The sequence below is a fragment of the Rhagoletis zephyria genome, unplaced genomic scaffold (assembly GCF_001687245.7).
Source record: "Rhagoletis zephyria isolate East Lansing unplaced genomic scaffold, Rhagoletis_zephyria_1.1 Rzeph_scaffold_04718, whole genome shotgun sequence".
Lineage (NCBI taxonomy): Eukaryota > Metazoa > Arthropoda > Insecta > Diptera > Tephritidae > Rhagoletis > Rhagoletis zephyria.
The window spans coordinates 13,651-35,158 of NW_016161801.1; the positions used below are offsets into that span (position 1 = coordinate 13,651).

General features: G+C 35.0%; 1 protein-coding gene across 1 annotated transcript in view; it reads right to left on the reverse strand.

Moving 5' to 3' along the window:
* LOC108371124 (myc protein-like) overlaps positions 1–10,743 on the reverse strand; it is a 21,127-nt gene extending 10,384 nt beyond the window's left edge. Inside the window, exons 1-3 of the mRNA XM_017626621.1 lie at positions 10,686–10,743; positions 9,630–10,050; positions 9,444–9,565 (exon numbers count right to left, since the gene is read on the reverse strand). Of these exons, the coding sequence (XP_017482110.1) occupies positions 9,444–9,565; positions 9,630–10,050; positions 10,686–10,743 (601 nt within the window). The remainder of the gene's footprint in view (positions 1–9,443; positions 9,566–9,629; positions 10,051–10,685) is intronic.
* Positions 10,744–21,508: the final 10,765 nt, after the last annotated feature.

Below are 21,508 nucleotides of genomic sequence, written 5' to 3' on the forward strand. Positions count from 1 at the left end.
TGTAGGCGACATCTTTTTTCTCTGCAGCTTCCGGACACTCCTCATCGTACCCGTTGTTCTTTCAGGCTCGCTGAAATCCGACTACTTCTTCGGCGGCGGTACTTAATGAGCGGGAAATGTGGTTCCACTGTTCGCATATGTCGGTTTGTTGAAGAGTGCTCTCTGAGAGCAGGTGTGAGAGTCGAGTAGCGAAAGCGCTGGCTGTCTGTTGTGATTGCAGCTTTTCGACGTTAAGCTTTCCTTGCATATTTGGGCGCACATTTTTTGCTGCACAGAGGCCGTTGCGTATCTTGGCTGCAACAAGATAGTGGTCCGAGTCCATGTTTGGACCTCGGAGTGTGCGTACGTCCAAAACACTGGAAGCGTGCCTTCCGTCTATCACAACATGATCGATTTGGTTTCTCGTTTTTCGATCCGGAGACAGCCAGGTAGCTTGATGGATCTTTTTATGCTTGAACCTAGTACTGCATACTACCATGTTTCGGGCCCCGGCGAAGTCGATCAGCCTCAATCCGTTGTCGGACGTTTCGTCGTGGAGGCTGAATTTTCCGACGGTGGTTCCAAAGATCCCTTCTTTGCCCACCCTGGCATTGAAGTCGCCAAGCACGATTTTGATATCATGACGGGGGCAGCGCTCGTACGTGCGCTCCAAGCGCTCATAGAAGAGATCCTTGGATGCCTCATCCTTCTCTTCCGTCGGGGCATGGGCGCAGATGAGCGAGATGTTGAAGAATCTCGCTTTGATGCGGATTGTGGCTAGACGCTCGTCCACCGGGGTGAACGACAGTACTCGGCGACGGAGTCTCTCTCCCACCACAAATCCAACTCCGAATTTGCGCTCCTTTACATGGCAGCTGTAGTAGACGTCGCAAGGCCCCAGACATTGTTTGCCTTGCCCCGTCCAACGCATTTCTTGGATGGCGGTGATGTCAGCTTTTGTCCTTACGAGGACATCAACCAGCCGGGCAGAGGAACCTTCCCCTTTAAGGGCCCGGACATTCCAGGTACATGCCCTCGAATCGTAGTCCTTTAAACGTTTGCCATGGTCGTCATCATAAGGGGGGTCTCATCCGAGGCTTTGCCTTGCTTCTTCACTGGAAGTGGTTTTTACGTGGCGGGTCCCAAGCCCAGCGCACAACCCATTGCTGGGACGGGGGTGGTTTCGCAACCAAATACACGTTTATATAGCGAGCCGCTTGCTCCAAGCAGACACCCGCTTGCAGCCGCACCTACTGGTGAACAGACGCTGCAGACTTCAGTGAGCCCTTAAACCGAATAAGTCAGAGTGGCCCCACCGAAGCTCCCTCTCTTTCTGCCGTGACCAAAGGCTCCACTCGAATTGGTTACCTCATCTCGCACATGGGTTGCTCACGTTGCCCAGAGTGCGCGAACGAGGACGCAAGAGTCGGGATTGAGTATAGCCATGCAACTGTAACTGCATACCCAGCGCAACGACTATACCCCATTGCACTCAAAAGCGTTCAGTGAAAGCAAACTTGATCTTTGTCTTCCACCTAATTTTCTACGTTGCATCTCTTCATACCTCTATGATAGAATGGTAATGTTTAAAAATAATATCTCTGACGTCATTGATGTTTCTTCAGGAGTCCCTCAAGGTAGCCACCTAGGCCCGATTCTGTTCTTGCTTTTTATAAACGATATTTCTACAGGTATACAATTTTCCAAAATTTTAATGTATGCAGATGATGTAAAGCTTTATAAGTCGTACGTTCCAATTAAAGAAAGGTCTTTGCTACAATCAGACCTAAACAGCATGGCTTACTGGTGTCAAGTAAATCTTATGACTCTAAATCTTAAGAAATGTAAAGTAATGTACTTCTCGCGAAGAGCTGTTCATCCCGCTTCTTATACAATAGGTAACCATAACCTGGAACAGGTATACAGTTTTGTGTACCTTGGTATCANAATTCCAGCACGTTTGATATATCAGATCTGCTTTTCAGCAAGAAGAAATCGATACTGTCCTCTCTCAATAAATGAGTTATTAAAATAAAGACATAAAAACGGCTGATGTATTTAGTTTTGTAGCTGAACAGTTTTAGATCTCGACACTTAACAAACACCTTCCTAACGTGACTCGGCGCAAAAATTGAAAATAAATACTGGTTCCGTACGTCATGCGGACTGCGCCCCTCGTGAGGATGGGCGGGAATGGGAGGGAGGTAAAAACCGTTGGGATTACTATTATTATTAATAGCACCGGCCCACAAAAAAAAAGTTGCGGGTGCTTTTAAACGTCCTTTTGACGCGTATAAAATTTCGAGTGAATTGCGAAAATTGCTAATTTTTTGCTTTTTTACAACGCTTTTATCAACTTGCAATGTTGTGTGTCCAGAAACTTTCAATGTTGTGGATCCAGAAACTTTCAATGTTGTGTGTCCGACACCATAAAGCTTTGCTTTGAAAAGTTCCTATAAAAAAGCATAGTGCATAGGGCGACATCTGTAGTGAATAGGGCGAGGTAGATGACATCTAGATGTCGCCCTATGTACTACGTTTGCTACAGCGGAAATAGACGACACGCCATTTCTTTAAATAAAATTAATTGGTGCTCGTTTGTATGTACATACATATGTAAATGCATGTGTGTGCACCTTTCTATTAATATCGTTGAATTATTTTAATATCTATTGCAAAATTTTATTCAGACAGGACTAAAAAGTAGAAAATAAATAATATAAAAAAAACTTTTTAATATACAACGCTTTTATAAATGGACTAAAAAGTAGAAAATAATATTTCTCAGTCCCATAGAATTTGTTTTGATAACTTTTGATTTTGAAATTTTAGCAAAAGTCATTATAAACAATCTATGAAATTGAAAATGAAAAGCGTGGGGCGCATGTAATACACTTGAATTGATATGAAAAGTAATATATGTATGTATGTATGTGGGTATATGAATAACGACCGCTTAAAATCGATTTCAAAGTTCTACTTTCGCTGTAGAAATTTTAGGTCTACGTTATGTAGTTTGACTATTGTCAATTAAATCGAATGCTTTGTATTGCATGCGCTCCACGTTTTTCATTTTCAATTTCATAGATTGTTTATAATGACTTTTGCTAAAATTTCAAAATCAAAAGTTATCAAAACAAATTCTATGGGACTGAGAAATATTATTTTCTACTTTTTAGTCCATTTATAAAAGCGTTGTATATTAAAAAGTTTTTTTTTATATTATTTATTTTCGGTATGTACTGTACGTGTCAAACGGACCTCAGATTCGGATCCAGTGGGTCGAAATACATTCGGTAGGTGGGTCTGGTAAAAAGCACGCGACATTTTTTTTTGTGTGCCGGAAAATTGCCAGATTGTCGAATTTTTATACAATTTTTACTGAACTACTGTCGCAAACAGTATTTCCAGTATTAAAATGTGAGATCGCAAAAATTCGATAGTTGTTTTAGAAGTGTAGCCCATAGTGCTGCCACTGCAATTCAAATATTTCCAGTATTCGAATATAAGATGACTCTAATTTTATCGAAGTAATTTTGTAGAAGTGTCAGTAGTGCTGCCACTGAAACTCGAAGGGTTTTTATAATCACGCACATGAAAAACATAATTAATTTCTTTCTAGTAACAGATGTTTGGTTGCAAAAGTTACCAAAATGAAATAAAAGTTACCAAGTTACCAAACCGCTTAAAAGTTACCAATTTTGGTAGAAAGTTACCAATTGTGGCAACCATGATCGCGTATCGTATCGCATATCGTATCGCACTAATGTGCACCGTGCCTAAGACGTATGTTTGGGCTTTACGTAACTTTCAAGTAGATCGGACTTCTAGGGTTAAAAAAAAACAACAGCTTGTTTCAGTTTTTTTCCACAGAATGTCATTGTATACTGCGTTTATGCAAGTTCACAAATATAAAAGCACTTTTAAGCTACTAAAGGGTCAGCTTAACAGGTACGTTAAGACCGGGTGATATATGAAGAATATGAAGCAGGCAAACAAAATGTAAGAATTTGGGATTTCCAAATTATTGATTATTGCTTACCGGTGTCAACCCTAACTCTCAATCTACGGTTTTTTCGTTTAGCATTGAATGCATCATGTACATACATTTCACTCATTTACTTCAACAGTGTCATAATACAAAAGCATTATCAAAAATCGACTTAAGCAATGACCGCTACCTCTTCTTTCGTGCTGTGTAAAAATTTCGTGGCTGTTTCGAGTTTTTTGGATTTTTGAGTTATGACAATACTAAAGTAAATAAGCAATATGTACATACGCACACATGTTTTTAATCTGAAGTCTGATTTTATTTTCATTAAGTGTGCATGTAGAAATAAATTAAATTTTAGTTATTGAAAAATGTTGCTTTTCTTACTTTCAATGAAACACAAAAGTATAAGAATGATTTTTATCATTATATTTATAGTTATAGTATATTATTGGATATTTTAAAAACATACATATGTATTTACATACATGGCATTTTTTCTAACTCTTTTGCTTCCGTTTATCAAAAGGCAAATATTTTGCTTTGCGACAATAGTAGACGTTCGAATACTCACTGTGTTTCGTTAGATAATCGCACACTCATTGGCGGCAGTACAACTGTCTCTCTTGTATCTCTTTGTGCAATGTTGTATGGCCAGACCACCATACTATAAATATAGCAAAGGTATTTAATGCAAACCTAGTCTAGATATCAACCACAGTATAGACAGTAACCAACCTTTTTGGGTTGTTGTTGTAGTAGTCGTTGTTGTTGTAGTTATATTCACTCCTGAGGAAGGCACGGGGTTGTGTGCTGCTATTTAATGGCCTTCCTCAGACTTTTTCTTAGATTTCAGGGTTGTGTGCTGTATTATTATTAGATAAATAAATTTAAGTATTTGTCAAATCGTGATTTTATTAAAAGAAAATTATAAATGGTGTTGAAAAACCAAANAGTTGCTCTGGTTCAAAAGAAGTTGAGCAATTAAAATCAGAAATTATACAAAAAAGACTTGTCTTTACTGACATTTATTCTTCTAGAACTAAAAGCCATGAATTTATTAGACGCCTTAGTAATAAAATCAAACCATCAGGCCGGGTTGAAAATTTTCATTCACCTCATAGTTAACAAAAATTTACAATCCGTAGTACTTTTCTATCAATTCGCAAATGCGTTTAATTTAAATCGTTTAGAAAATGCGTCATTTATGTATACCATTTTATGTGGAATTATTCAATAAATTTCGTTTTACACTATACTTCTTGAAACTATTTGGAGTTAATTATTTTTTGTTTCTTAAAAGCAACCCTGCGTGCTTGGAAGGCGTGTGTACCAATAATTTCATCCCTAGCATATTCGTCCCCGAGGAAGGCAGTCGCCAAATTCACCGAAGGTTGTTTACTGGTTATATTGTGATATCAACCTCGTCGTAGGTATCATATCAAAGACATACTATCAGAAAAACTCTAGAGATAGATGTCACAAGTTCACAAATACACAAGCAAACTTAAGCTACTAAAGGGTCAGCTTAGCAGGTAGGTTAAGACCGGGTGATATATGAAGAATATGAAGCAGGCAAACAAAATGTAAGAATTTGGGATTTCCAAATTATTGATTATTGCTTACCCGTGTCAACCTTAACTCTCAATCTACGGTTTTTTTCGTTTAGCATTGCATGCAACATGTACATACATTTCACTCATTTATTTCAACAGTGTCATAATCCAAAAAAAAATAATCAAAAATCGACTTAAGCATGTAGAAATGGCCGCTACCTCTTCTTTCGTGCTACGTAAAAATTTCGTGGCTGTGACCAGTAGCTCACTAGAGCAAAATATGAGTTGCGCTCCCTAACTCGCAAGAAGTTGCAAGAATTTACCAGAAAGCGTTCCCGTACTCGGTTCTCTGGCAAAGATTTTACCCGAAGAATTTTTGCTGGTAAAAACTTGTAAAGTGTCAAACCATCAGCTGTTCCGTATTGTCAAAGTAATTTGAAAGTTGAATAAATAAATACAAAACACCATCTGCATTTTCATTTTATTAAAAATCGTGTTATTAACGAAGAAATGTCGAGCTTTGTAAGTATTTTTGTCTATTTGACTGCATATTCGGAGTGTTAGTGTTTATAATTATAAAAACACAGGCAGTTTCTGAGGAAGTAACCGGCACGGATACTAGGGCCGCAGCCATTGCTGAACTAATGGATTCATCGAGTGATTCCAGCGATAGTGAGATGTTTGAAGCAACTTTAGCACAAATAAGTCACAGGCAGATTGTTCTCTTTAACGAAGTGGCAAAACTCTTTCTGAAACAAACGAGGAATAGCATAAAAAACTATTTAGTAGATGTGATGCCTATGTATTCGGAATATGAGTTTAGACAACACTTCCGTATATCAAAGCAGCTATTCACCAGCTTGGCAATGCGGTTGGAAGTAAACGAAATATATACGAGATTGCGATCAGATAAACGCCTTCCAGCCACAAGTTATATGGCAATATTTTTATGGTTCGCTGGCCATGAAGCGTGTAGTTATCGAGATCTATCTGATCGCTTTGATATTGCAATTTCAAGCGTTTCTCGTATCATCGAAAGAACTACAATGTTCATAAGCAGCTTAAGTCCAGAAGTCATTAAATGGCCGAGTGAGGTGAAAAAACGTGAAGCTGCAAACTTTTTCAATAATAAATGCGGATTTGCAAAAGCAATAGGTGAGTAGCATATGTATGTGGTCAAATAGTCAGTCGTAAATTATTACATATGCAAATTTTTCCATGTTTAAGGGTGCATAGACGGAACGCATATAACAATTGATCCGCCGGCCGAAAACAAAGATGAATACATTGACCGAAAGGGCAACATGTCTTTGTGCNCTTTTTCAATAATAAATGCGGATTTGCAAAAGCAATAGGTGAGTAGCATATGTATGTGGTCAAATAGTCAGTCGTAAATTATTACATATGCAAATTTTTCCATGTTTAAGGGTGCATAGACGGAACGCATATAACAATTGATCCGCCGGCCGAAAACAAAGATGAATACATTGACCGAAAGGGCAACATGTCTTTGTGCGTGCAAGCTATATGTAACGATGAAAAGAAATTTATAGACGTTTTCGTAGGATTTCCTGGTTCGAGCCATGATAGCTGGGTTTTCCAAAATTCGCCTACATATGAAAATTTGTCATCTCTGTGTGGAGGTAATATATGGTCAAAAGCAATAATCGCTTCAGTGGGAAGGCCGCCTTTACTGTAGTGCACCATTTGGAATTCTTATTTAACCTACAAGAATTCCTAAATGTGCTTTGTTGAAAATATAGATAGAGTTTATGGAATTAAAATTACTATTTCACATTCATTTGCCAAAGTGAAATGTGACGTGTGCAATCAGAAATCTTTAGTGGAGCAGTACACCAAAGCCCTTTAACTTAAGCGATAATTGTTCTTAAAATAACGGAAAATTAATTACAGAAATTAATATATATTTTTTTGTAGAATACTATTTGCTTGGTGATTCAGCTTACCCATGCAGTCAGCATCTTTTAACGCCGTACAAGGATAATGGTCATTTGACCAACGCGCAAAGACACTTCAATAGAAAACTTAGCACAGGTCGTATTGCTATTGAACACTGTTTTGGAATTCTTAAGCAGAGATTTCGACAATTATATTATTGTAAGCTCAGAGGAATTAAAAAGCTATGCCATTTTGTAAGAGCGTGCTGTGTTTTACACAATCTCGCCAACCTGGATGACATCGAATTCATACCAGAAGAGAACAGTATTGAAAATGATGAAAACGAACAGCCTGGGACATCACGAAGAAACGCTTTAAGAGATTTGATACGCCAAGATTTGTATTCCAATTGGCAGCAATAATACTTAAAATACATACGTACATATATTTTTTCAAAAAACAACTTTTAATTTCATATATGAGATCAATTCACAAAGAGTGGGAGATATGAAAATTCTTAAATATCTAAAAAAAAGTATCAAAAATTCACTGAAGACCACAATTGAGCGGTTGGTGATTTTTTTTTTAATACTTGCGATGTTTTCCAAATTATGATTTATTTGGTAATTTTGAGATTTTTTTTATATGGTTGTGGTTATAGTATAAACAACATGTATTTGTAAACAAAATTAACAAATAAAACCTAAGTTTAAAAACATCGGAAGTATTAAAAAAATCACATACACTGGAGATCAGTACTGAGTGAAAAACTCGGTGTATATTTGCAATTGTTCATGCTTTAATCAAAGCTATATAGATCAAAGTTTCAAAGCTTATCCAAAATTAGGAAAATTAAAAAAAAATTTTATCAAAATTTTTAACTTTTCAATCTGAATCTTTAGAAAATTTTTGGGTATGCAGTTACATACCTCATAATTACTACAGATCGTCGGCTAAGAAATTGCGTTGATTTTTAGTAATTATGAGCTATGTAACTGCATATCAAAAAATTTTCTAATGATTCAGATTGAAAAGTTAGAAATTTTGATAAACAATTTTTTGAATTTTCCTAATTTTTGATAAGGTTTGAAACTTTGATCTATATAGCTTTGATTAAAGCATGAACAATTACAAATAGAATTTACAAAAAAAGTTTCACTTGAAAATTATTGTGAATACCTAAAAAACACCATTCACTGAGTATGGATCACCAGTTTACATATGTAAAAAATTAAATTAACTTCAAGAAAAAAACCATTTTAAAAAAGAATTTCCACGAAAAAAATGTATAGCCTAACTATCGGGCCTTCGCTTAAGAAAAGCCTCTAGCAGTTCCATTTTTTCTTGGCCATCTCCTCCCTCAACTGAGCCTTTTCTTCCTTAAATTGCATGTGCTTTAAAACGCCTTCATTTAATTTTTTTTGCTCCTCCAGCAGGTTCTCCAAAGTTTATTGCATTTTCCCTTGGTAACTAGTGGCTTTTTTTTTAGTGCAGAACTAGGGACGTCATCCGTAATAAACATAATTGCTGTATTTATTGGTATACATATGTATATTGATACAAAATTCGAACTTTGTAAAAAATTAGAAAAATTCAACAAAATTTTACAACAAACTTTTTATTAAGAATTTTTAGAAAAAATCGAATTACGCAGTTGTATAGCTTTGTTTGATGTTTTTTTTTTTGCTGACGGTGTCACGCATTTTTATGGAAGAAAATTCGTGTCAGCAAAAAAAAAATTATCAAAAATCAACTCGAATTCTTAGCCACTTGAAGCTTGCACTTTCTGAAGCTAGAATCTAATGGGCTATAAATCTGCATACTTCGATTTTTTTCTAAAAGTTCTTAATAAAAAGTTTGTTGTACATAGTTTGAAATATGGACTTTTATGGTTTTAGGGAGATAATGACATTTTTTTATAATAAATAACAAACGAAAAAAGATACCGGATAAAAATGTCGTGTACCTATTATTTTTCACATGTCTGTATATACCATATATGTTAGCAAAAACACTACCTTGCATTGGTTGATCCAAGTCGGAAGCGCTCTCGGACAAATAAGGCTCGGTTACGTCTGCACTGTGCAAGGAATAACTGGCGTTTACTGAATGCCTTTTCCCCAAAATATCATTCAACTCACTAGATACCAATAAAAGATGTTAAAAATAAAAGCAATAATTTTATTCTGGTTCAAAATACAAACCTTTGATAAGGACAAGTTTCCCTGTTGCTGCCCGTTCTCCTATTATGCAGCATCGTTTTTTTAAATTGTCTCTCAAGACCGCGAAACTTGTTTTCAATCTGTACGCTTGAAAAATTATAGCCCTCAAACGCCATTCTCTCCTCTATGATCTTCCACATCTTGGTTTTATCTTTTACCTGCACCGATTTGCCCACCTTCGGCTGAAGCTCCTGCAGCAACGATAGCATCAACTTCGTTGGTGCTTCCAGCCAAATCATTTTTGGCCCCTCTTCGCTGGGCTGAATTGGCGTAAAATCTTCTTCAGCTGCTACGCTTTCCTGGCTCAACGCTGAGTGTTCAACCGGTGTAAACACCAGTTCGCTTACCGTGCTGTCTTGGCCCTTTAGAACCTCGCCAATTATTTCCCTCCTATAATTTTCATCTGCGAACAACAAAATAATTAAACGATTGCTTGGAAAATGCTTAGTTATTTGTACAATGATTTTGTGTTATGAAGCGGAGTGTAGGGGGTGTGGCACCTAAAACCCCACCACTTAGAAAGAGTACAGTCCAAACTTTAAGAAAAGCCATACTTCTCCTCTCTGACCCCTCTACAGACCTAGGGGGCCATTTGAAAATGGGGTAAAATTAACATTCCAACATAGAAATTGTCAACTCGGGATATGCCATGTATTTTTGCGTAGAACTTCTTTATGAGTAGGGGCCTTCGGGCGCGCTTAGGGATTATAACCCTTACTAAGTATAATTCTCCTTTCTGTGTTGCTAATATCGAAGGTATACAACATGCACGCCATCCACAGAATTTTCGCGCAGAACCCACATCGAAATTTACAAAAAGTGCATACATCAAACCGAATCTATTAATGAACTATTGCTCAGGATTTGAAATCTCGTTTGTAAATTAAAGCTTAATGCTTTGGCTACACGTGTGTATTTAAGTTTTTAGATTCGGGTCAGGCGTTTGGACACAACAACCAAAAATCATTGTAAAAATAACTAACCGAAAACGATAGCTTTACTCCTTCTGATCTTTAAACACATATCTATGTAGCTTACCACTTTGTATGCGTTGAAAAGTTCCAGGAGAACAGTTTACACTTAATTGGCTGTCCATTTTTTGTTTAAACAAGTCTTTAATCTTTATATTAATACGCTAACATAAATTTGGTCTCCGTTCGTTTGGCGATTCTACCGAACCGATTTCAAAACCAAGAACACCGTTGGAAAGGCATTTTTCCGTATATGAGCAGGGTTTTTATGGTTTCACAATTGGTTGAAAATTACGGCCAAAACCGTTGTTTAAACATTTTCGAATTGTGTATAGATGTTGCTGCAACATGTTCAACTTGTTTTGCCTGTTGTTTCACTACACATTTGAAATTAAGCTTTGAAATAAAGATAAATATGAAGATGAAGAAATAAATGAGAACGATGAAGTCAAAAAAAGGGCAAAATTGAAGATAAAGACGAAAATGGAGACAATGACAGATGCATAAGAATTAGGGTAACTAAGAGGGTAAGAACATTTCTTGAATTTATGAAGTAAACTTCTTTGGCGGCAGTTGGTTGGTTGGGAGTAAATTGTCAAATTCAAGGGGAATAATGCACATGGAAATGGTTCTGAGCGGTTTAGCGCTTTGAGAATAAAAACAAAAACAAAGATGCCTAGAGGTACAGGCAAAAACGAAGATCAAAGCAAATTTAAACACTTTAAGGTAAAGGTGAAGAGGAATATGCAAAAATAAAGATAAATATGAAGAAAGGGATGAGGATGAAGATCGATATTGTTATCGATATAATCCCGATATTTTTATCGATATAATAATCGACATTGCTATCGATAAAATAATCGNATCAAATCATCGAAATTTATCGATAAACCTGAATGTATCGGGCCAATTCCAAGTCCTGCCGAAGTCCTCCAAAGACCTTCTCAGATAAAAAAAAAAAATTAGTTACGTTTTAGCAGAAGATTTTCCGGCTAGTTAATTTGTACCTTATAAGTATCGTTACGTGTTAAGTTAGAAAACCTCTCCAAGGCTTCTAAAACTAGAAAAACTGTCGAATTTCGACTGTAACTGGAACTCTAGTAAACAATAAAACAGCGTTCATTAACTTTGCAAATCACCAACTATGTAAACAAACAAAAGTTGACGTTTACATTAGATTTGACAGTTTTACCAGATTGTACCCGAAACCGTTCCCGTACTTTTTGGTTTTTCTCTCTTTCTCTGAGAGTAATTTTGCTTTTTGACAGTTTTACAAGTTTTATCCCGAAAAGTTGAGGAACGAAACTATGTATTCATTTTTACTATGGGGGTATATATAAATTCAAAACTTTAAGCCTTTTTTCTCGAGTTTTTTGGTTTTTGAGTTATGACAGTACTAAAGTAAATATGCAATATGTACATACATACACATGTTTTTAATCTGAAGTCTGTTTTTATTTTCATAAAGTGTGCATGTAGGAATAAATTAAGTTTGAGTTATTGAAAAATGTTGCTTTTCTTACTTACAATGAAACACATAAATAAAATTTTTATTTATTAAGTAGTTATGGAAAAATCAAATTATTGGTTATTTTCAAAACATACGTATTTACATACATGGCATTTTTTCTAACTCTTTTGCTTCCGTTTATCAAAAGGCAAATATTTTGCTTTGCGACAACAGTAGACGTTCGGATACTCACTAGTGATGTAAAACTTCGATACTTTCAAGTATCGATCGATACTCGATTCTGTGGAAACAAGTACCGAATAAAAGTATTCGATACTCGATACTTTTACAGTATTCCGTTAAAAATCCCTTATACCAAAACCGATAAAAATCTTATGAATTTTAATCTTATGTTCTTACTCATATGGCCGGTTGTTCAATGTCTAGCTTTCACTCCTTGCTGGTTAAACATCATTTTCGACGTTTTCGACATCATGCGTATAATATATGATCGATAAAGCAGTCGTTGTGTTTAACCAGAGCTTCCTTCTACCTCCGATTAATGCTAATCAGACATTGAACAACCGGCCCATAGCGACTCTTTTTTAGTAAAAATGTTTTCAATCGAAAACATTGCATAAAAACTACTGAACTGCCGTTGAAGCATATTGTTACACTTACACTTACCATAAATAATTTGTAACTATTTCAGCTATTTGGGGATATATTTTTCCCGTTCTTTCCACCACGCGAGCAGATCTTTATTGGCTCTCCAATAAATCTTCTTGAATATGTTGATTACCCCCGACTATGGCAGACGCTAAAAACCTTTTGCGAGCTTGCATAGATTTTTGATCAAAATCACTCCAAAGAGAATTGCCGTTTGTTTGATCCACGTTGTGTTCCGGTGAATTATCATTTTGAAGCCTGATTACATACTTCTCCTCAACCAATGTAAATTTTGCAACCCGTTACTTTGCTTTGGTGACGCTTGCTATGAAAATATATTTTAACGATCATATTTGAGTATCGAAGTACCGACATAATTTTATTAATACTGATCGAATACTCAAATCGCTCAATAGTATCAAATACATACTATTCGATACTCGATACTATTCACAACACTAATACTCAGTGTGTTTCGTTAGATATTCGCACACTCATTGGCGGCAGTACAACTGTCTCTCTTGTACAACATGTGTTTTTTTATTTTTAGCCGACTTCCAAAAAAGGAGGTTATCATTTCGTCGGAACATTTTTTTTATTTTTTTTATGTATGTTACCCGCATAACTTTATACCACGTCAACCGATTTCGATAATTCTTTTGGCTGAGCCAGTGGGATCGTCGGTTCGAATCCTACTGAAAGAAGTCTGATGAGGAAATGTGGTGATTTCCGAAATAGCTATCACTTCTACCATTTTTTCAAATTATTGTTGCTTTTCCACAATAAATTTTCATTTAAAAAATGGCCTCGAGCTCATTATAAAATTGTTGAATATAATTGTTAAAAGGCCAAAAAATAACAAAAAACAAATAACTTAAGGACGAGCACACCTAAAAGTTAAACATTCTAAAAATAGAATTAATAACAAAAAACCAACAAAACCAACAACCACTTGATCAAGTGTAAATCGTAGCGGAATAGCTGCGCTTGATTTTGTTGGATTAGCAAAATGAAAAAGTGGGAAAAAAGCAACGATAATTTACAAGGCTAACTTAGCACAGAGCGTAGGCAACTGGCTGAGCTAGAGGGATCGTCGGTTCGAATCCTACTGAAAGAAGTCTGATGAGGAAATGTGGTGATTTCCGAAATAGCTATCACTTCTACCATTTTTTCAAATTATTGTTGCTTTTCCACAATAAATTTTCATTTAAAAAATGGCCTCGAGCTCATTATAAAATTGTTGAATATAATTGTTAAAANTTTAGTCCTGTCTGAATAAAATTTTTTTTAAAATAATTCAACGATATTAATAGAAAGGAGCACACACATGCATTTACATATGTATAGCTATCACTTCTACCATTTTTTCAAATTATTGATGCTTTTCCACAATAACTTTTTCATTAAAAACGGCCTTGAGCTCAATAAAAATTGTTGAATATAATTGTTATAAGGCTATAAAATAACAAAAACATATATTATACATATACATTTTATGAGAATTGAAGCCGTTTTTGGTTTTTAGGTAAAAATTACTTGTTGTTCCAAGAAAGCAGTACTCACTATTCTCTGCACACGCATTCATTCATCTTGCTTGCTAAGGAATGAATGACCAAACAGTGTGGAGCGCAAACGACTGTCTCATAAATGCCAACCACTAAATTCATGCAGCTGTCTAATATATAAAAACGTTTCTTATTCAACCTCCTTTTGAAGAATCTAAGTTAACGATACAGGATAAAACAACCAATAACTGGTTCTATCATAATCATCATGGATTAAAATGGGAAGATGGTGATTCGACTNCAATAACAACGTTTCTTATTCAACCTCCTTTTGAAGAATCTAAGTTAACGATACAGGATAAAACAACTAATAACTGGTTATATCATAATCATCATGGATTAAAATGGGAAGATGGTGATTCGACTTTAATGAATTATTGAATATATCCATACATTAATGAAAAGAAAAAATTACATATTCTTTGCTAAAGAATTGGAGAAAATCAAATGGATTCAACGTTTATTCGGATAGGATATTATTTTATATAATTTATATGATTTAAATTGTTCAAATTTAAAGAATTTATATAATAAAAATATAAATATAAATACTTGTCAATATCATAAGAATTCTGTGATGTGTGCTGAAAAAAATGTAATAACATTAAGAAAATTTATTTCTTCATTAAATATCTATATATATAAAACAAAAACAAGGTCGTGTTAGTTACACCATTGAGAACTCAAGAACGGCTGGACCGATTTTAATGATATTTGTTTTTTGAATTTGTCTACTTTCCGAATAGCAGAATAACTATTACAACAACCGCTAGGTGGGGCTGGAGTCGAGTTATTAGTTAAACCCGTATTTTAGGTCCGATTCGCCTCATATTTGAGATATGTATTGACAATAGAAAAACAACACCATTGCAAAAAAAGAGACGCCAGGTGGCGATGGAGTCGAGTTATTACTATAAATCGGGTTTATGGTCCGATTATCCTCAGATTTAAAATATGTATTTATAACAGGAAAAATAATTCTATCGAAAAAATTTGCCGCCAGCTGGCGCTGAAATTGAGTTGCATATGTATACGTAACTAAAAATCGTATTTATGCCTGAATTTATTTCATTATCGATATATATGAATTCACATATCGATGGTCCTCTGCATTAACGACACAACTCAAAATTCAAAAAATTAAATCCCTTATTACTGTTGAGAGACTCGTGTCTCTAATCCTTGGCTAACCCATGTCTAATCCTAACTAAAATAAGTTGTAAAGATTATACATGAATAAGACAACAAGTAAAGACTGGGCCACTTAACAATTATACGAGTTTTTATTCTTTGAATTTTGAATTGTGTCGGCATTGTAGAGGACCATCGATATTTTTATGATAGCAAAAGATACATATGTATGTATACTTTTGCAAAAGAACTAAAATTCATTCGGAAACCGCCGTTTACGAACAGCTTTATCTATATATATAAAAATTATGTGAAAAATGTATAGTAATTCATCAATTGAGAACGGTTGGGCCGATTTGGCTAAATTTTTTTTTTGGTTGTTCGTAATTGCCAGGAGAAGCTTTTTACGAAAGAAAATTTTGGGAAAACCGTCCGGAAAAGTGGGGAAATCAGAAAAATCTAAAATTAATTTCTTTGTATGGACGTTTTTGTACAATTCCTTCGGAATGGCTTTCGAAAGGAAAAATAAAAAAATCTAATTGAAAAACTCGGAAAAATCCGGAATAACGTGAAAATTTTGAATTTTTTTCAACGAAATTTTGTATTTTATCGCATGATTTTGATGATGCGAAGCTTGAAAAATCTATATATGTAAAACAAAGTCGTGTTAGTTACACCTTTTATAACTCAAGAACGGCTGGACCGATTTTTATGAAATTTGTTTTTTGAATTTGTCTACCCTCCGAATAGCGGAATGACTATTAAACCAACCGCTAGGTGGCGTTGGAGTCGAGTTATTAGTAAATCGGTATTTGCGGTCCGATTCGCCTCTTATTTGAGATATGTATTGACAGGTGGCGTTGGAGTCGAGTTATTACTAAAAATCGTGTTCATGGTCCGATTATCCTCAGATTTAAAATACGTATTGATGACAGATAAACGAATTCTTTCGAAAAAAAATTTCCGCCAGGCGGCGCTGAGATTGAGTTACATATGTATATGTAACTGAAAATCGTATTTATGCTCGAATTTATTTCATTATCGAAATATATGAATTCACATATCGATGGTCCTCTGCAATACCGACACAACTCAAAATTCAAAAAATCAAACCCTATATTACCGTTAAGAGACTCATGTCTCTAATCCTTAACTAACCCGTGTCTAATCCTAATTAAAGTAAGTAGTAGAGATAATACAAGAATAAGACAACAATTAAGGACATGAACCACTTAACAATAGTACGAGTTTTTATTTTTATACCTTTCATGAGCATAAAATGGTATTATAACTTTGGTCCGATGTTTGCAAGTACCAGAACAAAAAGAGATAGACCCATTAAAATGTATACTTATATGATCAGAACGTCGAGCTGAGTTGATTTATCCATGTCCGTCTGTCCGTCTGTCTGTCTGTTTGTATGCAATCTAGTCGCTCAGTTTTCGAGATATCCGGATCAAATTTGGTAGGTGGGTGTATTTTTATAATGTATTAATCATTTGTCGGAACCGGAAGAATCGGACCACTATAACATATAGCTCCCATACAACTGATTGTTCAGATATGAGATTTTTCGTTATAATTCATCCATTTATTTAGCTAGGACCATGAAATTTCGCGCCGTTTTCACTCATTATCAGCAGAAGACTTACAGTGAAAATAACGAAGATCGGGTCACTATAACCTGCAGCCCCCATACAACTGATTGTTCAGATATGAGGTCTTTTATCATATCTCCTCCATTTATGCAGCTAGGAACATGAAATTTCGCACCATTTTCACTCATTATTAACAGAATGCGTACAGTGAAAATAACAAGGATCGGGTGACTACAACATATATCTTCCATACATCTGATTGTTCAGATATGGGATTTTACTGTAAAACTCCTTTATTTGAACAGCTAAAACCGATAAATTTCGTAAGATATTTTATAAATAATAATACAAAGTCTACTGAGAAAATCGTCAAAATCTATGCTGTATAAACTTTATCTCCTATAGCACTGATTGTTCAGATACCAGTTTTTGCGATATATCTCCTTTATGTAGGAAACTAAACCCAATAAATTGTGTTACCGGTTTACATACCGATCACATAGCAGTGAAAATCACTTAGATTGGTGCCATATAAAGTATATCTTCCATACCTCTGATTGTTTAGATGCGATTTTTTATATAAGTATGTAACTCCTCTATCGATGTATGCAGATGTATTCAAAATCAGTAATCTGTCAAACTAAAATTTGCAGATGTTCATGAAAGGTATGAAGCCTTCGGCATAGCCGAAGACAGCGCTGCTCTTACTTGTTCTGAACTAAAATTACTTCGATATAGTTAAGACCTGAAATAATTTTTAAATATTTAAAGCTGTGGCAGCACTGAATTGACAAAAATCTACAAATTTAAATGCACTTAAATACAACCATGATTGATAAAAAGCTGACCTTGCAAACCCACCTTGTTCAATTCTATTCGCCTTGAAAATGCTAGTAGATTTGCGAGTAAGTTAAGTATTTCTTTTTTTATTTTCAAATTATTTGTAAAAATTTTTATTTTTGTACCACCCGAGTAAACCACATCGTTTCTTGGTGCTGAATCCAAATCTGGCCGCACAATTGCCGTAGCACTAGAATTTTGAGATATCCTAACCTCAAAGTGCCAAAATCCCGGTTTTTGGCGATATTTGAGGGTATATAATGAAAACATAAATTTGTTTGCTCATTTCTACTTAGGGCATGATTTTTGTTGGTTGGGATTCGATTTTTCTTTCATAAGATATATCAGTTTTAATGTGCAGTACTTCGGTATTACGTCGTAAGCATGAGTCATAGCATGTGGCTTTTCAATCGTTATGAGCGAAAAAGTTTTGTTTATTGATTTATGTATGCAATCTTGTAAATATTGTTAAATTTTTGTTTTTGCTAAATACATACAAACTGTTATGAAAAAAACATTCATTGATTCAAAATTATTTGGTGCTTTTAGTGTGGCAAAACGCTTTTTTTCCAAGTTTTTGGTGCTTTTTGAAAATCAAAAGTTGGCAACACTGACTAGACTGTCCCAAAAAACCAAAGTTGTTTTTTTCAACGCATACCTCCTCATTTTACTGGTTTTGTCTTAAAAACTATCCGAATCAAACTTAGTAATTCGGACCACGGCAACCCGTGCCGACTTGCAGTTTATCAGAATAAAGGCTCAGTTATGCATACTTTGCACTGCACTGCATAGCATGTCATTTTACGTATAAATCTAAAATCAACAAACTTTTACATACATATGTAATGCTGTGCGTTGGTTAACCGCTTACACGCAAAGATCATTTAACAGATTCCTTATGTGACAACTCTCATCCAATGCCAATTATGCATAACTGAGCCTTAAGCTTTGTGCAGTGTGCATGTTTCGTTAATTTACTCATTTTACTTCTGTATAAGACGGTACCACTATACTTCCTATAGTATAAGGACATAATATTTAGTAAATCTGCATTTTTGGTTTTTAACCAGGTAGCCAGGATTTTATCCAAAGGACAATAAATTATAAGTTCATACAAAATATCGATATATGCGTATCCATTGAAGGAAGGATTCGAAACAAGATTAATTATAACTTTTTTTCTAGTTATCCTTTTGGAGCATGTCAAATATGTCCTTTAAGAACGTTACCCTTCAAGATTTTTAATTTTGAATGAATTTTGTTAACATTATTGATGTGAAAAGCAAACAATTTGGTATTTTCGTTTATTGATAAACAAACAAATTATTGGTACAAACTAAGATAAAATTTTAAAAGATAATACCTAATTATTTTACCTTTTTTCTTAAGTGACTGTTATCAGACTAACAAAAGAAGCTGAAAAGGACATTCACAGTTGATAAAATTATCGAAGAACAACCAGCAGTTTACCAAAACTACCGAAATGGATGTGAATACACCCAAAGTTTTAATTTATTGCACAAATTTTTTTAATTGGAAATTGATTATGCATTCGTAGAAAGAATCTTACAATGAAACCTGCGTACGCCTATGCCCAAAACCCCTACCTGCGTTCGTCCCTTTTACAATTGCTTAAAAAAGAAATGATCTCAGCCATATGCAAGCCGCGGATGTAAAAGTCCATTTTACTGTTGATCTTTTTTACACGCAAATTTTTTATTGTTATTGAATAAAGTGTAACTAGTAAATATCCCCGAAAATTGGGATGCTCCGTAGGGTAAAAATCTGCATCCTTTTATCTAACAACACATCAATTTACTTATGTTAGTAATTATGAAATGCTATATTTGCAGTACATTTCCTTTGGTCGTTAATTTTAACTTTGGTATCTTCGCAAGATCGTACTCTACTCAATGCATAAAGCAATTCTCCTTTAGCAAAACACCAACACCAGCTAGGGTCTGACCTCGAGACCTTTTCATTGTTATTGGGAATACCACAATCATTTTGAATTGGTGACGTTGATATACAAAATGAAGCGTTGATTCGTTGGGCTGTAAATTTATACGGGGCTGTAAAATTCGTTTCCTTTGTGAGTCACCTGTTAAAACTTCGTCGTCCAAACTATCTTTAATTATATGGCGGCCGCTGTGAAGTAGTGGTTAGCCCTGCAAAGAACTTGATTTATTATTTGAGAATTTATCTAAATCATTTTAATTATAAAATTGTGATGTAGGTTTATAAGAAGCTGCAGCTCAAACTAAATTTTATGTTAGTACTTAGCGAGATAAGTCGAAACTAAGGCGACTATGAATAGCTTAAGTAGTAACTCAGAAAAGTTTCGAATTAGTTGTGAACTAAATATGACTACGAATATGCTCGAATTAAATTATTGAGGGTCGAAAAATTTTTGGATACTATGCAGTAGACTTGCCACACCAAAATTTGAAAATATTTCGAGCGCGATTTGTTTAAATGAGAAATTCCTGGTATTATTTTGTCAGAAAAGTGCATGTACATACATATATACATTTGTACGTATTATACCCTAGGAAAAGCGTAGAAGTAGTGATGCGCCGGATAGAGATTTTGGATATCCTGTAAAAAATAACAGCCGGATTCGAAAATACGATCGGATATCCGGCATACTGCCGCCCTTAATAAATTTCACAATATTGTTATGCTAGTTTTTTTTTTTGTTGTAAGCAGCAGTTTAGGAATAAGATGTATGTATGTATGTACATGAATAGATTAGCCTCAAACAAGGATGAAGATAATTTTGAGTATGGAGAAGAAGAAAGGGATAAATACAGAAATTAAAATAAAAGTAAAGAAACCTAAATACAAAGACAAAGAGGAAGGAAATTTTAAATACCTAACCTAATAACAATGGTGGGGGTGAATATGTAAATGAAGAAAAGAATGGACATATTTAGATCAGGATAAAGGAAAGGATAAAGATGAAGAAAAAGACGAAGACCAAGATGAGGAAGATGATGAAGATGAATATGAAGATAAGGATAAAGATAACTTATCTTAACTTAACCCCTTAACTTAACTTAACTCACCTCAACTCAACTCATCTCACCTCCGCTTAAAAACTTACTCCACCTGAGTTCTCTACACATTAATTCACCACACCTTAAATCCCCACACCTAAATCCACCACTACTTCACTCCCCACACCTAAACTCACCACACCTTAATTCACCACACCTAAATCCACCACACCTTAGTTCACCACACCTCAACTCACCACACCCAACTTTCTCACCAGATCTTAATTCACTACATCTCAACTCACCACAACTAAATTCGCCACACCTCTTAAGACCACCACACCTGAATTCATAACACCGTAACTCCCACACCCAATTCCACCACACTGCAACTCACCACACCCAATTTCAACACATGACATGATATCACTAAAGAAACAATGTAAAGAAAAAGAGGAAGGAAAATTTAACTACCTAACCTAATAACAATGGTGGGGGTAAATACGTAAATGGAGAAAAGAATGAAGATATAGATCAGGATAAAAGAAAAGATAAATATGAAGACGAAGATGAAGATGAAGATGAAGATGAAGATGAAGATGAAGATGAAGATGAAGATGAAGATGAAGATGAAGATG